The following is a 12,038-nucleotide window of genomic DNA, read 5'->3' as shown; positions in this document are numbered from 1 at the left end:
GTAAATGGATGTTGACTGGTAGCTGCTCATGTTTTTACATTCTTAGAAGAAAGTGGAGGAATGAAACTGGCTAATTCAGGAAACATTGTCCATGAAAGTTTGCCAACAGGAAAATATACCCGAGGAATGGAGGGAGAGTACTCTTGTTCCCATCTACAAGGGTAAAGGGGATGCACATGACTGTAAAAATTACAGAGGAATAAAGTTGATGCCCCACACAATGAAGATCCTAGAAAAGGGTTCTTGATGGTAGATTGAGGGAGGAGGTGGAGATTGCAAAGGAACAATTTGGCTTCATGCCTGGTAGATCAACAACAGATGCTATCTTTGGGTTACGACAGATGATGGGAAAATATCGAGAGAAACAAAGGGAGCTACATCTGGTATTTATTGATCTGGAGAAAGCATACGATAGAGTGCCAAGGCAAGAAGTCTGGAGGTGTCTGAGGGAGAAGAAGGTGCTGGAGAAATATGTCAGGTTGGTGCAGGAAATGTACAGAAATGTGAAGACAAGTGTTTGGACCTGTTTGGGACAGACAGAAAGTTTTCAAGTAACAGTTGGCTTGCATCAAGGGTCAGCATTAAGTCCGTTTCTGTTTAATATTGTGATGGAGGTGGTAACAGAGGAGGTGAGAGAAGATGCACCTTGGACAATGTTGTATGCAGATGACATCTTGCTGTGTGTGGATTCAAGAGAAGAAGCGGAAACTAAACTGGAAAGATGGAGAAAAGTACTGGAAGAGAGAGGTATGAGACTGAGCAGAAGTAAGACAGAGTATATGTGTTGCGCAGTGGGCAGTGGCCAGGAGACAGATCTGGAGCTGGAAGGAAATGTCATCAGGAAGGTGAGAGACTTTAGATACATAGGTTCAACAGTGGAAGAAGATGGAGGAGCTGAGAAGGAAGTGGGATGCAGGATACAAGCGGGTTGGAGGAACTGGAGGGAGATGGCTGGATTGTTATGCGATAAGAGGGTGCCGATCAATCTGAAAGGCAAAATTTATAGGACAGTAGTGAGGCTAGCTATGACATATGCTATAGAAACTGTGGCCCTGAGGAAAAATAACATCAGCATGATGGAAGTAGCAGAGATGAGAATGCTTAGGTGGATGTGCGGTGTAACCAGAAAGGATCATCTGAGAAATTATTATGTCAGGGGAACAGTGAAAGTTACGAACTTAGGAGTGAAAATACAGGAGGCAAGGTTGAGATGGTTTGGTCATGTGATGAGGAGGGAGGACGAATATGTGGGAAGAAGGGTCATGCAGATGGATGTGCAAGGAAGGCGTAAGCGTGGGCGGCCAAAGAAGAGATGGAGGGAGCTGGTAGAAGAGGACTTGAAGATGAAGAACTTGGATGTGGTGACAGCCCAAGACAGGAAGGTGTGGAGGAGACTCATAGCAAACAGTGACCCCACTTAAGTGGGAGAAGCTGTAGAAGAAGATTGTCCATGAAAATATCAACAGAAGAGGCATGAAACAGAATTAAGTTACTTAAATATAAAGAGCCAATAGGCTTCATTTCGGCAAAATAAACATTATTTAAATTAAAGGGATATTAAATCCCACATTTTTATCAATTTTTATGTTTTTTGTAATTTTTTAATTTATTTTTTGTATAGTCTGGTTGTACAAATCAGAAGATAACAAACGTAGTAGAGGAAAACCATGGAAACAATTTTGACAATACATATGTGAAACCATCAGTAGGCTGAACTGCAAAACTCCATCTGACATCTACCAGTTAGCTCAAGATAGCGACTTGGAAGACCATAATTTGCAATATTTCATCATCATCATCATCAAATTCCTGCCATGTACCCTCAAGGGGTGTACAGGATATGATAGTACTACATGAAAAAAAATTACATCATTACTAACTTCCTATCTACAATTTTCCTCCAAATCAGTCTGTTACTTGTCAAGACTCCAACATTATCAGATCTTATATTTCTATCGTCTAAGGCACATTGTACCGTATCAATCCACCTATATCTTGGTATTCCACTGGGTCGTTTTGCTGCCAACCTGGCAGAGAACACTTGTTTTGCTAATTTTTCTTTGCCCATTCTGTTTAAGTGACCATACCACCTGAGATTAGCTCTGCTAACGCATTCCTGGATGCTGACAATGTCAAGTTCTTCCCTAATATCCACGTTTTGAATATGATATTGCCATCTGTTCACGCCTCTAATCTTTCTCAGGACTCTCATATCTGCGTTTTCTAGTCTTTGATCAAGTGATTTATTTCTGACCCAGCTCTCAGATCCATAAGTTAAAATTGGTTTGAACACTGTCTTGTATACAGCTAATTTAGTGTTCCGACTAATTTCTCTCTTATTCCATATGAATTTATTCAATTGACTTCCTACCATACCAGCTTTGCTGATTTTGTTGTCTATTTCTATATTTAATTTACTATCTTCACTAAAAAATCGTGCCTAAGTAGCTGAAATGTTTTACTTGTTCCACAGGTTCTCCATTCAAAACACAGTTGACATTTTCAATGATTCTGCCTATTTTTATTGCTGTCCTTCATACCATATCTATTATAACAGTTATTCAATTTAGTCACAGAATCTTGCATAGAATCATCTGCATAAAGCAAAGAGCTGACATTAACGTATTCCATTTTGATATCAAGTTTAATACCACTTTCCTTCATAATGTTATCCATATAGATAATGAATAACAGAGGGGATAATGTACATCCTTGTCTCACACCAGATTTAGCATTAAACCATCTTTCTGTACTTCCTTCAATTCTAACTGCAGACTTACAACTCAAATAAAGTCTAAGTATTGCTTGATATAATGCCCCATCGACACCATATAACTGTAACATATTGAATAGCGTCTCTCTTGGCACCTTGTCATATGCCTTTTCCAAATCGACAAAACTTAAATACAGATCTTTGTTATATTCCCATTCTTTCTCGACTATTTGTCATAAAGTGAAGATCTGATCCTGATGACAGCCTTTATTTGGCTTGAATCCAGCTTGTTCTTCACCAAGCTTTTCTTCCACAATTCTTCTCAACCGTTTCTCAAGTATACTTGTATAGATCTTGCCAGGAACATTCAGTAGGAAAATACCTCTGTACTTCTCACATTCAGTTTTATTTCCCTTTTTATATATGGGTATACTATGAGAGCTCTACTCCAATCATTAGCAATTCGTCCCTCTGTCCAGGCTTTCTGAACTATGCAATGTAGCCACTGTAAGACTCGTATATCACCATACTTCAGCATTTCTGGTCGAATATCATCTACTCCTGCTGACTTTCCACATTTCAAGCCTTTGATGGCTTTTTCTACTTCAAGTATGGATATGTATTCCTGACTGCATGTCTGGTCAGTGTTTTTTACCACTGTGCTGTCATCACTGCTTGTTTCATTTAGCAGTTTTTCAAAGTAATTACTCCATACTTCAAGGATATCTTTTTCTCCCGTTTTCATGTCACCTTTATCATCTCTAACTCCTTTTACAGGTACTCTTTCCTTTATTCCTAAGCTTCAACAACCACCAGAATATTTTGCCACCTTCTGATATTTATTTTGTATATTCTTGCCAAAGTCCTCCCGTGACTTTTGTTTAGCTAGTTTTACACAGTGTTTTGCATTCTTGCATTTGTCTCTGTATTCTCTAAGAGCACAAGCTGACTTATTTTCCAGGAACTTTTGATATGCTTTCTTCTTTTCCTTCACTGCCTCTTTAACTTCCTGTGTCCACCATGGAGTTCTAATTTTTCTATCCTAGCAGACAACTTCACCACATGCCTCTCTAGCTGAATCAATCAGGGCTTTCTTCAAGGCTTACCACTGAATCTCCAAGGTTTGATTCCTGTTCTCAAACTCTTTCATTTTTTCTTCAATAATCTTTGTGTACTTTAGTCTACAGTTCACATCTGAGAGCTGCTCAACTTTCATTAGCTTTAAAACTTTCTTATATGTTATTCTTTTCAATATGAAATTCAATTTTATCCTGCTCAAGACTAAATAGTGATCACTTCCAATTTCAAATCCTCTATACACTGTGGTGTCCTGCACCAGGGAGAAAATATCACTATCAACAATAACATAGTCAATGAGACTTTTCTTATTCCTTGCCTCTTCTCTCCATGTGAATTTGTGCACATTTTTTATGTTGGAACATGGTGTTAGTAATAACCAGTCCATGTCCTGAGCAGAAATCCAACAGATATTTGCCATTATTATTAGCTTTGCTCTTTTCTCCAAATTTTCCCAAAATATTTTTGTATGTCTCACAATCCTTTCCTACTCTGCTATTTAGATCCCCAACAAGGACCAACTTTTCATTTTTCATTGTGTCAGTTGCTTTTTCTAAAGCCTCAAAAAATTCCTCCACTTCTACCTTAGTAGAACCTTCTGTGGGACCATAGACACAAATAAACCTCATTGTCGAATTCCCCATTCTGATATTTGCCACATTACTCTACTTGAGACTGACTGCCATTCAAGAAGATTAGCCTCGTATTTTGTGTTGAATACTATGGCTACTCCTTCTTTTCCTTGATTGTCATTGCCTGAATGTAACATTTTGTATTTATTGCTCAGAAAGATCTCACCAGTTTTTGTCTTTTTTGTTTCAGTCACCCCTATTATGTTGATCTGGTACTTATCTAATTCCTCAGCTAGCTCCATTTCTTTGCCATTCAGGCTTCTTATGTTGATAGTACCGATCTTTAACTGTGGTGATGTTGAGTTGGGGTTTATTTTCAGGTTTGTTCCAGTAGCTGACTTTTCGCTGTTCGCCCTGGTTACGTGGCGAAAACAACAGGGGCCTTGTTTAACCGGGCGACGCCCCAGCCAGCATGAAATTTTGTCATGTTGTACCATCATTTTTTATTTTGGTTTAACCAATAAGAATACAATTTGGTCGGCTAAATCCCAAATTGCCAGCCCATCCTCGTTCGTTCAGTATCAAAGTAGATACCCAACAGGGTGCACCACGAGAAGGTGAGGATTGGACATTAGGTCAGAAGCCCTGGTCGGTTCTCCGCATTCCTTTAAAGGCTTTATTAAAACACTTAAGGAAATTGAACAACGTAGTTAAGGATATAAATTAAATTAAACTTTAATAAATATTTTCCAATATTTCGGCAATGTCACATTGCCATCTTCTAAAGGAACTTACAAAAAAAGCACGTGCACGTAGGCACTACAAACACAGTAATTGGGAATGAAGAGATGAAGCTATTGTTCTCCTAAAAGTCCTGATGGTGCCCTCTAGCGGGCTAAATCCGCCAAGGCGGCCAAGAACACCTACTTAGCTAGAGGCTTAGAGGGCACCCTCAGGACTTTTAGGAGAACAATAGCTTCATCTCTTCATTCCCAATTACTGTGTTTGTAGTGCCTATGTGCACGTGCTTTTTTTGTAAGTTCCTTTAGAAGATGGTAATGTGACATTGCCGAAATATCGGAAAATATTTATTAAAGTTTAATTTAATTTATATCCTTCACTACGTTGTTCAGTTTCCTTAAGTGTTTTAATAATGCATAACCAACGTATAAGCCTGTCTACGAGAATCCTTTAAAGGCTATCTCAGTTATACAGCTTTGATCCTTTTTCTAATATAAATCTCTTTTCCCTTTTCACATCTGTATCATATTGTGAATAAACTATGTATGTATAGTCTAGAAACTCTGCTCTAGACTCGAAACATGGAAGTTTTTTAAAGTCACTCCAATAATTAGGGCAGTGGTCTCTCATTAGGCAACGAAATTCATTTCCCATCTAAAGACAATCATAAATATCTATGCCCACAGCAGAATTTGAACCTGTGACCTGTTGGTTGGAGAGCCACTATGTTAACCACTTGGCCAACCAGGCAAGCTGAATTGGAGCAATTGTTCAATGGCTAACTTTATCACTCCCCCCCCCTCTTCCCTTGTTCTAAATGGTCTAAATATAGACTTGTTTCTATGCTGTAGGATAGATGCCAGACAACTCCAAAATGTTGATTGAGAAGGTAATGTGGAATAAGTGTTAATTCCAGAGCACAAGTTTTTAGGCTCCATAACAGGAATATTATCAGGTCCAGAAGATTTTTTAGTGTATGATGTGTTCAACATTCTTTACAGAAGATAGATGCATGGCATTAGCTGTTCTTGGTAATATGGGAGGTAATGTACGATGATTGTGTCTGCGGGAGTTGAAAGAGAAGAATGATACTAGGATGGTTATTTTTGGGTAATGTTATTATAATTCCAGCGTGATGAAAATGATAAGAACATAGCCCTTCCATGCTCCCATCACTTCCATTTGATGAACAGGATGCATGCCTTTTGGGTCAAAGTTTTGCAACTGTTGTGGACTGAGTGCAGAGCTGGAGTTCACAAGCCGCTTGTAATATGTTGAATTTTCCTTGGATGGCCTTAGCACTCTTGGAGAACCAAGGCTTGGTTTGGATAGTGATTGAAGATATTGGGTGGAATGGTAATGAAGGCCTTTATTCCAGGTTTGATCAGAATGGATGTTTGAGTCAGGAGAACATGACTAGTAATCACACCATGGAAAGAAAAGTGTAAAAGTCATGGAGGTCATTCCATTTATCACTGATGTAATACCGAAGAACATAAACTGAGAATGACTAAGTAAAGGATGTTTCACAGTAAAAGAAACTTGGATGATGTTACAGTCAGTTTCCAAGAAGAGAACTTACATCTGTAGTCAAAGGTGTTTGCAGGATGGTGAAGATTATCTAGTATTTTGATAGGTAGATTAACTATTTGTGTTAGGTCATTGCTGAAATGCTAAAAATATTTTAGCATTTAACTTGATCACTGGAATTGAAAAAGTTTGAGTTGTGGGTGTTGAAGTCTTCAAAGAAGATGATCTCACTGCTTGAGTATTTGGACTACAGAAAATCAAATTTTAGAGATAGTCATCTCTCACTACAGCAAATACTTCTATAAGGATCTTACTCGCTAACATGCAGTTGAAAATTCCTGACCAATGCCCCTTCATTACAGTGCTCTTTAAAAGAAATTTACTATAGTAAACTACTTGTCGTCCCCCTACAAGTTTACTATAGTAAGAATTGACTGTAAATAATCAGAGATTAGAGTGGTTATCAAAATTTAGATAGTGAAAAATATGATGAATGTAACAAACTTACAAATAAATTTTGTGCCAAAGCAGTTCAAACGATGTGTGTGTGTGTGTGTGTGTGTGTGTGTGTGTGTGTGTGTGTGTGTGTGTGTGTGTGTGTAGGGGGGTGGGGTTAATTCTAGGTCTGGTTCTCTGACATGAGATGTTGATCTGTATATACTTGTCGCTGCTTCTGTGTCAGAAGGAATTGTAGAGTGTAGTTTAGTGAGTAAGCTTGTTATAGTGAGTGTCAACTACTTTTTTTTGTTGAAGGTGATAGGAATAGCTCAAAGCTGCTGCTGAGTATTTTTTTCACCTAGGACCAAAATAATTCATTTATATTTCTTTGCGTTATTATTATTATTTTTTTTTTTTTGTCAATTCGCACCTTCTTTATTTGTTATATGAAGTAAATTCTCCACTTTATCATCTTTGGCATTGGCACTGCTTATAATAGCAAAGAATGTAAATTGACCTGTCGGCATGATCTCAAAAGCAAAGCAGTATATCATATCAAATAATGTAAAAATGCTATGGATGTTTGTATAAGTCAAGTCAAAATGCATTATTTCCAAAGTGAATTGTTTTTAAAATAAATATCAGTTTCATTTGTAGAAGATTGCAAAACTTATAGCAAAATTGTACTATAATTAATAGTATATACACAGTACTATAATTAATATAGTACTGTGTATGGATAGGTTGGGAATTGCCTGTGTAGGGATAATATATGTACGAAATGATCAAAAAAAAGTATCAAGTTAAGATATAAAAACCAAAATGCTACTTTCACAGGATCTAGGATTAATTTTCTTCAAAGAAAGTTCCTTGCACATGTCATTTTCTCCTGCATCATACTGCAGCAGCAGCACCTGCTAGTTGCAATTTTCAATATCACTAAAATTTTTCTTGTTGCATTTTGTTGAATTGTTATGATCAGGGCTTGAGAAATATGCTTGTCCACTCACCAGTGGTGAGTAGATTTTGCCAGCTGAGTAGCTGCAGACTAGAGAGAATTGGAATATTTTTGATTTAATGAAAAGTAACTTTATAAAAAAATTTTTTTTAACTTTTGGAAAACAAAAGAAGATTCATAATTTAAAGGGCCATTCTAGTAACAAAGTATCTAACAACATTTTACAAAAAATCAATGTTGTTTTACTTTTCTTCCTGTTCTTATTATTTATTGACTTCTTGGAATGGTTTTTTACACAATAGAATTGTTACTCAAACAACAATGTAGTATGCACACTAATCACTTTATAGAACTCTAATTGACTTATTGGGACATGTGTAAAAAAATTGGGACTTTGGTGAGTAGGATTTTGCATAATTTGTTGAGTCCTGGTTATGATAACATATTTCTTCATGTCCAAGTTCTCTTGCATTTCATTTCAGTAATTTTTATTTATGGCATTTCTGCTGGTGAAAGGTTATAAACTTTTAATATGATACTTTTTCTGAGCCCCTTGAAGTCTAAATAGGATGCTGGTTCACATTAGGTGAATGAAAATCATTTACTTTCTGAAAAGAGATTCTCATATCAAATTTATTACAACAGCTATTCATAGTTAGGGAATCCTGCACTCATGTACTGGATTTATGTAGGAGTATAACCAGGGCTGTACTTAAACTTATCCCAAGGCACTAGATTGCTCTGCGGAACCTCCCTCATTATTTGGGGCTCTTAATTGGTCCTAATTTTTCAGGAGCCCCCTCATCTAGAGCCTCATACAGCTTTGCATAAGTATGGCCCTGAGTTTAACATCCTTTGCATACAGTAAGGAGCAGAGATTAGCATTTTCAATTTTGATATCACCTTTACCGCTTTCCTTCATAATGTGATCCATAGATATGATGAATAAGATTGGAGATAATGTGCACACTTGATTTAACATTGGACTGCCTTCCTGCACTTTTTTTTTTTTGCCCACACCACTACTTGATATTGCCTTCCATTCAAGATTATTATCTTCATATTTAGTGTTATATACTATAACTATTCCTTTTCCTTCATTATTATTGCCTGAATATAACATCTTATATTTGTTGCTTAAAAAAATCTCACATGATTTTGTTTTTTGTGTATCAGTAACCACTATTATGTTGATCTGCTATTTATCTAGTTTTTCTGCTAGTTTTCCATTTATTTCCCATTAAAATGTTTCTTATGTTGATGGTTCTATTGAACTCTGCTGATGTTGAGTTGGAGTTTGTTTCAGTAGCAGACTTTTCACTGTTCACACTAGTTCTCTGATGAAGATGGTGGAGGTGGTGGGAGATATTGTTTAATCAGGCACTGTCCCGGCCAGCATGAGATTCTGTCATGTTACAGTGGTTTAAGCCAATAAAAATACAGTTTGGTTGGCTAAATCCCTATTTGCCAACCCATCCTTGTTTGTTTAGTATTGAGGTTGATACCTACTAAAAGTCAATTATTATTTATTAATATAATAAGACATAAGAATAGAAAGTCTTATTATGCTTCTGGTCAAACCAACAAAGTAATCATTTGGATCATACAAGGTCAGTTTAAGTGCTTAATGATTGCAAGTGAAATTTAATTTTGTTGCCCATTGTAGTCAGCTGTATAGTTTTCATATTAATAATAAAGGTCATTAATAATTAGTAATATTAACCTTTATTAATATTATTAATAAAGGTTAAACAACTAAAATCTGGATTTCCAACTGGGCAAAAAAATAAATTAAAACGCTTGTTCATTAAGAAAGATTACATTCCTTTGAGGCATTTTTATGGAATAGTACAGTGATGTTGCATCTTTAAATATTATCAGGATTAATTAATCAAATCAGACTTATTTTTCTTGCTTTAGTTTTCAAACATATTAAGTCAGAGTCATTTAGTACATTAATATATCATTCTCATTTGGAAACATTGGACATCCAACATGTTGCTCATATCAGTTTTAATAACTGTTTGTTTGCCTCTTGCTTATTACTGTTATAAGTGTAGTGGGTATTCTGAGAGCAGTTGATGTTTTTGGTAGAATATTATGAAAGCAGTTTTCATATGTATAACAGAGCATCGAATACAGTTTGACACTGGTATGATTTTAGACGGAACTTTAATTTTTGTGAAGGTTTAAACCACCTGTGTCTGTACTTCCATTATCTTGTTCTGAGTAGTAACTGCAGTTTTTGCCATAAGATCAAATTACACGTTTTTTTTCTTCTTCTTTTTTTTAAATGGAAATCCAAAATTTTCTGTTCATTTCATATGCAAATTATTTTTCAGTAAACTGAAGTCTTAAAACATCATTGGAATTTATTTGCAAGTTCATTTGCTGAAATTTTTTAACATGAAAGAAAAAGGACTTGAATAAAAAATATTTGTCTATTTTACAGTAATAATAATAATAATGCATGATCTGACTGCATGCTTTTGTTCTGATGATGGTGTTTATGTAAAAAATAAACATAAATTACAAATCATGATTTCCTAATTTCTTAGTCTTGGAAGTCGTCAAATTATATGTTTCAGATAAGTTATAGATGATGCATATAAATGATCACAAGTAAACATCTGTTCAGTTATGCCGAGAGATGGCCTGATCTGATATTTCCCAGTTGTTTTTAGGAGTGTATAGATAGTGCATTCACTTTGTCCTGATTTTATTTTATTGTGCTCTTTAACAAACTTGTATTTTAGTATATCAGAAATATTTGGTAAAAGGGATAATTGTTATGGAAATATTTTGTTTGCATAATTTTTTTTATTTTTTTTTAGTGCTGTCAAGTCAATTCATGGTAGCAAACAGTATTTCTTGAATATTCAAGAGCTTATAAAGAATGCTATGTTTATGAAACAGCAGATAGCCTATGAAGAATCACTGCGTTCAGAAAAGAAATCTCAGCAAAGTATGTATCAGAGATTTTCAGGATCATTTGACCTTCCAGCTTCATTTTTGCCAACAGGACTGAGTTCTTCCCTGTCAGCAAGTGCTGATCTCAAATCATCTCCAATACCACCAAGAATTGCATCCTCTCCAAGAAGGGTACGAGCATCATCAGTGTCATCAACACCATCTCATAGGTCTGTATCACACACTACTCATTCAGCCTCATGTACAACAACTCCTAAGAAACAAGCTTTTACAGCTGCTACTTGATGTAAATTTGTTACCTCTACTGGTGTGTGTGTTTATATACATCTCTTGAATAATGCAGTCTTGATATGACAAAAGATCTAGATGTAATTAAATGACATTACTACTAATTAGTAATAATAATGGAAAAACAGGTAAAATTTTTTTGATAAACACAATTTTCAGGCATATCTCACAACCATTTGGTGAGGCAAGCCTCTGTTTCTCTAATGGTACAAGCACAGCAAGAGCTTGATCTGTAATATCATTAGATTAAATATATATATATATATTTATTTATTTATTAGCTACAGACGTGATGTATATTTACTAAAAATACTTCCCAAAATTACAAAATTTTCAAGTATTTAATTTAAATACTTGAATGGTTGATGAACAAAAGTTTTGCAACTTTCTTTATGCAGTTTTTCATATAAGAATGGTTTTTGTATAACACTTTGATCTTTTCCATTCATGTATCTGGAAGATATAGCTTCATCCACAAGAATCAAATTCAATAGATAAGCTTAGCTTAACATACAGCATTTTGGAAGGGTAATGACTTCCATTTAATGCATAGCATTATACATGTCTGCAAGGATATGTACTTTGCATTATGGGATACTAAGGCAAGTGATGTGTCCACGTGGTTAGCCGAGTGGTTACGGTGTCCGCAAAGGAGAGTCCTGTGTTTGATTCTCGTCACCGATGTGAGTTGCTAAGGATCTTTCTCAGACATAGCCAAGTTAGACTGTCTTGGGCGTGGACTGCAGGGGTATTTCTCCCCAGTTTATCTGGGTTTTTCCTCCTGCAAAGC

The 12,038-nt window shown here is 35.8% G+C and overlaps 1 protein-coding gene across 1 annotated transcript in view; it reads left to right on the top strand.

Annotated features, from left to right (window-relative positions):
* Window positions 1–11,499, top strand: part of LOC150100556 (BLOC-1-related complex subunit 8 homolog) — a 54,075-nt gene extending 42,576 nt beyond the window's left edge. Inside the window, exon 5 of the mRNA XM_090402050.1 lies at window positions 10,864–11,499. Coding sequence (XP_090258176.1) covers window positions 10,864–11,245 — 382 coding nt within the window. The 3' untranslated portion in view covers window positions 11,246–11,499. The remainder of the gene's footprint in view (window positions 1–10,863) is intronic.
* The last annotated feature ends 539 nt before the right edge of the window (window positions 11,500–12,038 follow it).

This window comes from Typopeltis vanoorti, chromosome 12 (genome assembly GCF_054136105.1).
Source record: "Typopeltis vanoorti isolate ZY-2024b chromosome 12, IOZ_Tvanoo_1.0, whole genome shotgun sequence".
Taxonomy (NCBI): domain Eukaryota; kingdom Metazoa; phylum Arthropoda; class Arachnida; order Uropygi; family Thelyphonidae; genus Typopeltis; species Typopeltis vanoorti.
This window is presented reverse-complemented; position numbering and strand designations above follow the sequence as displayed.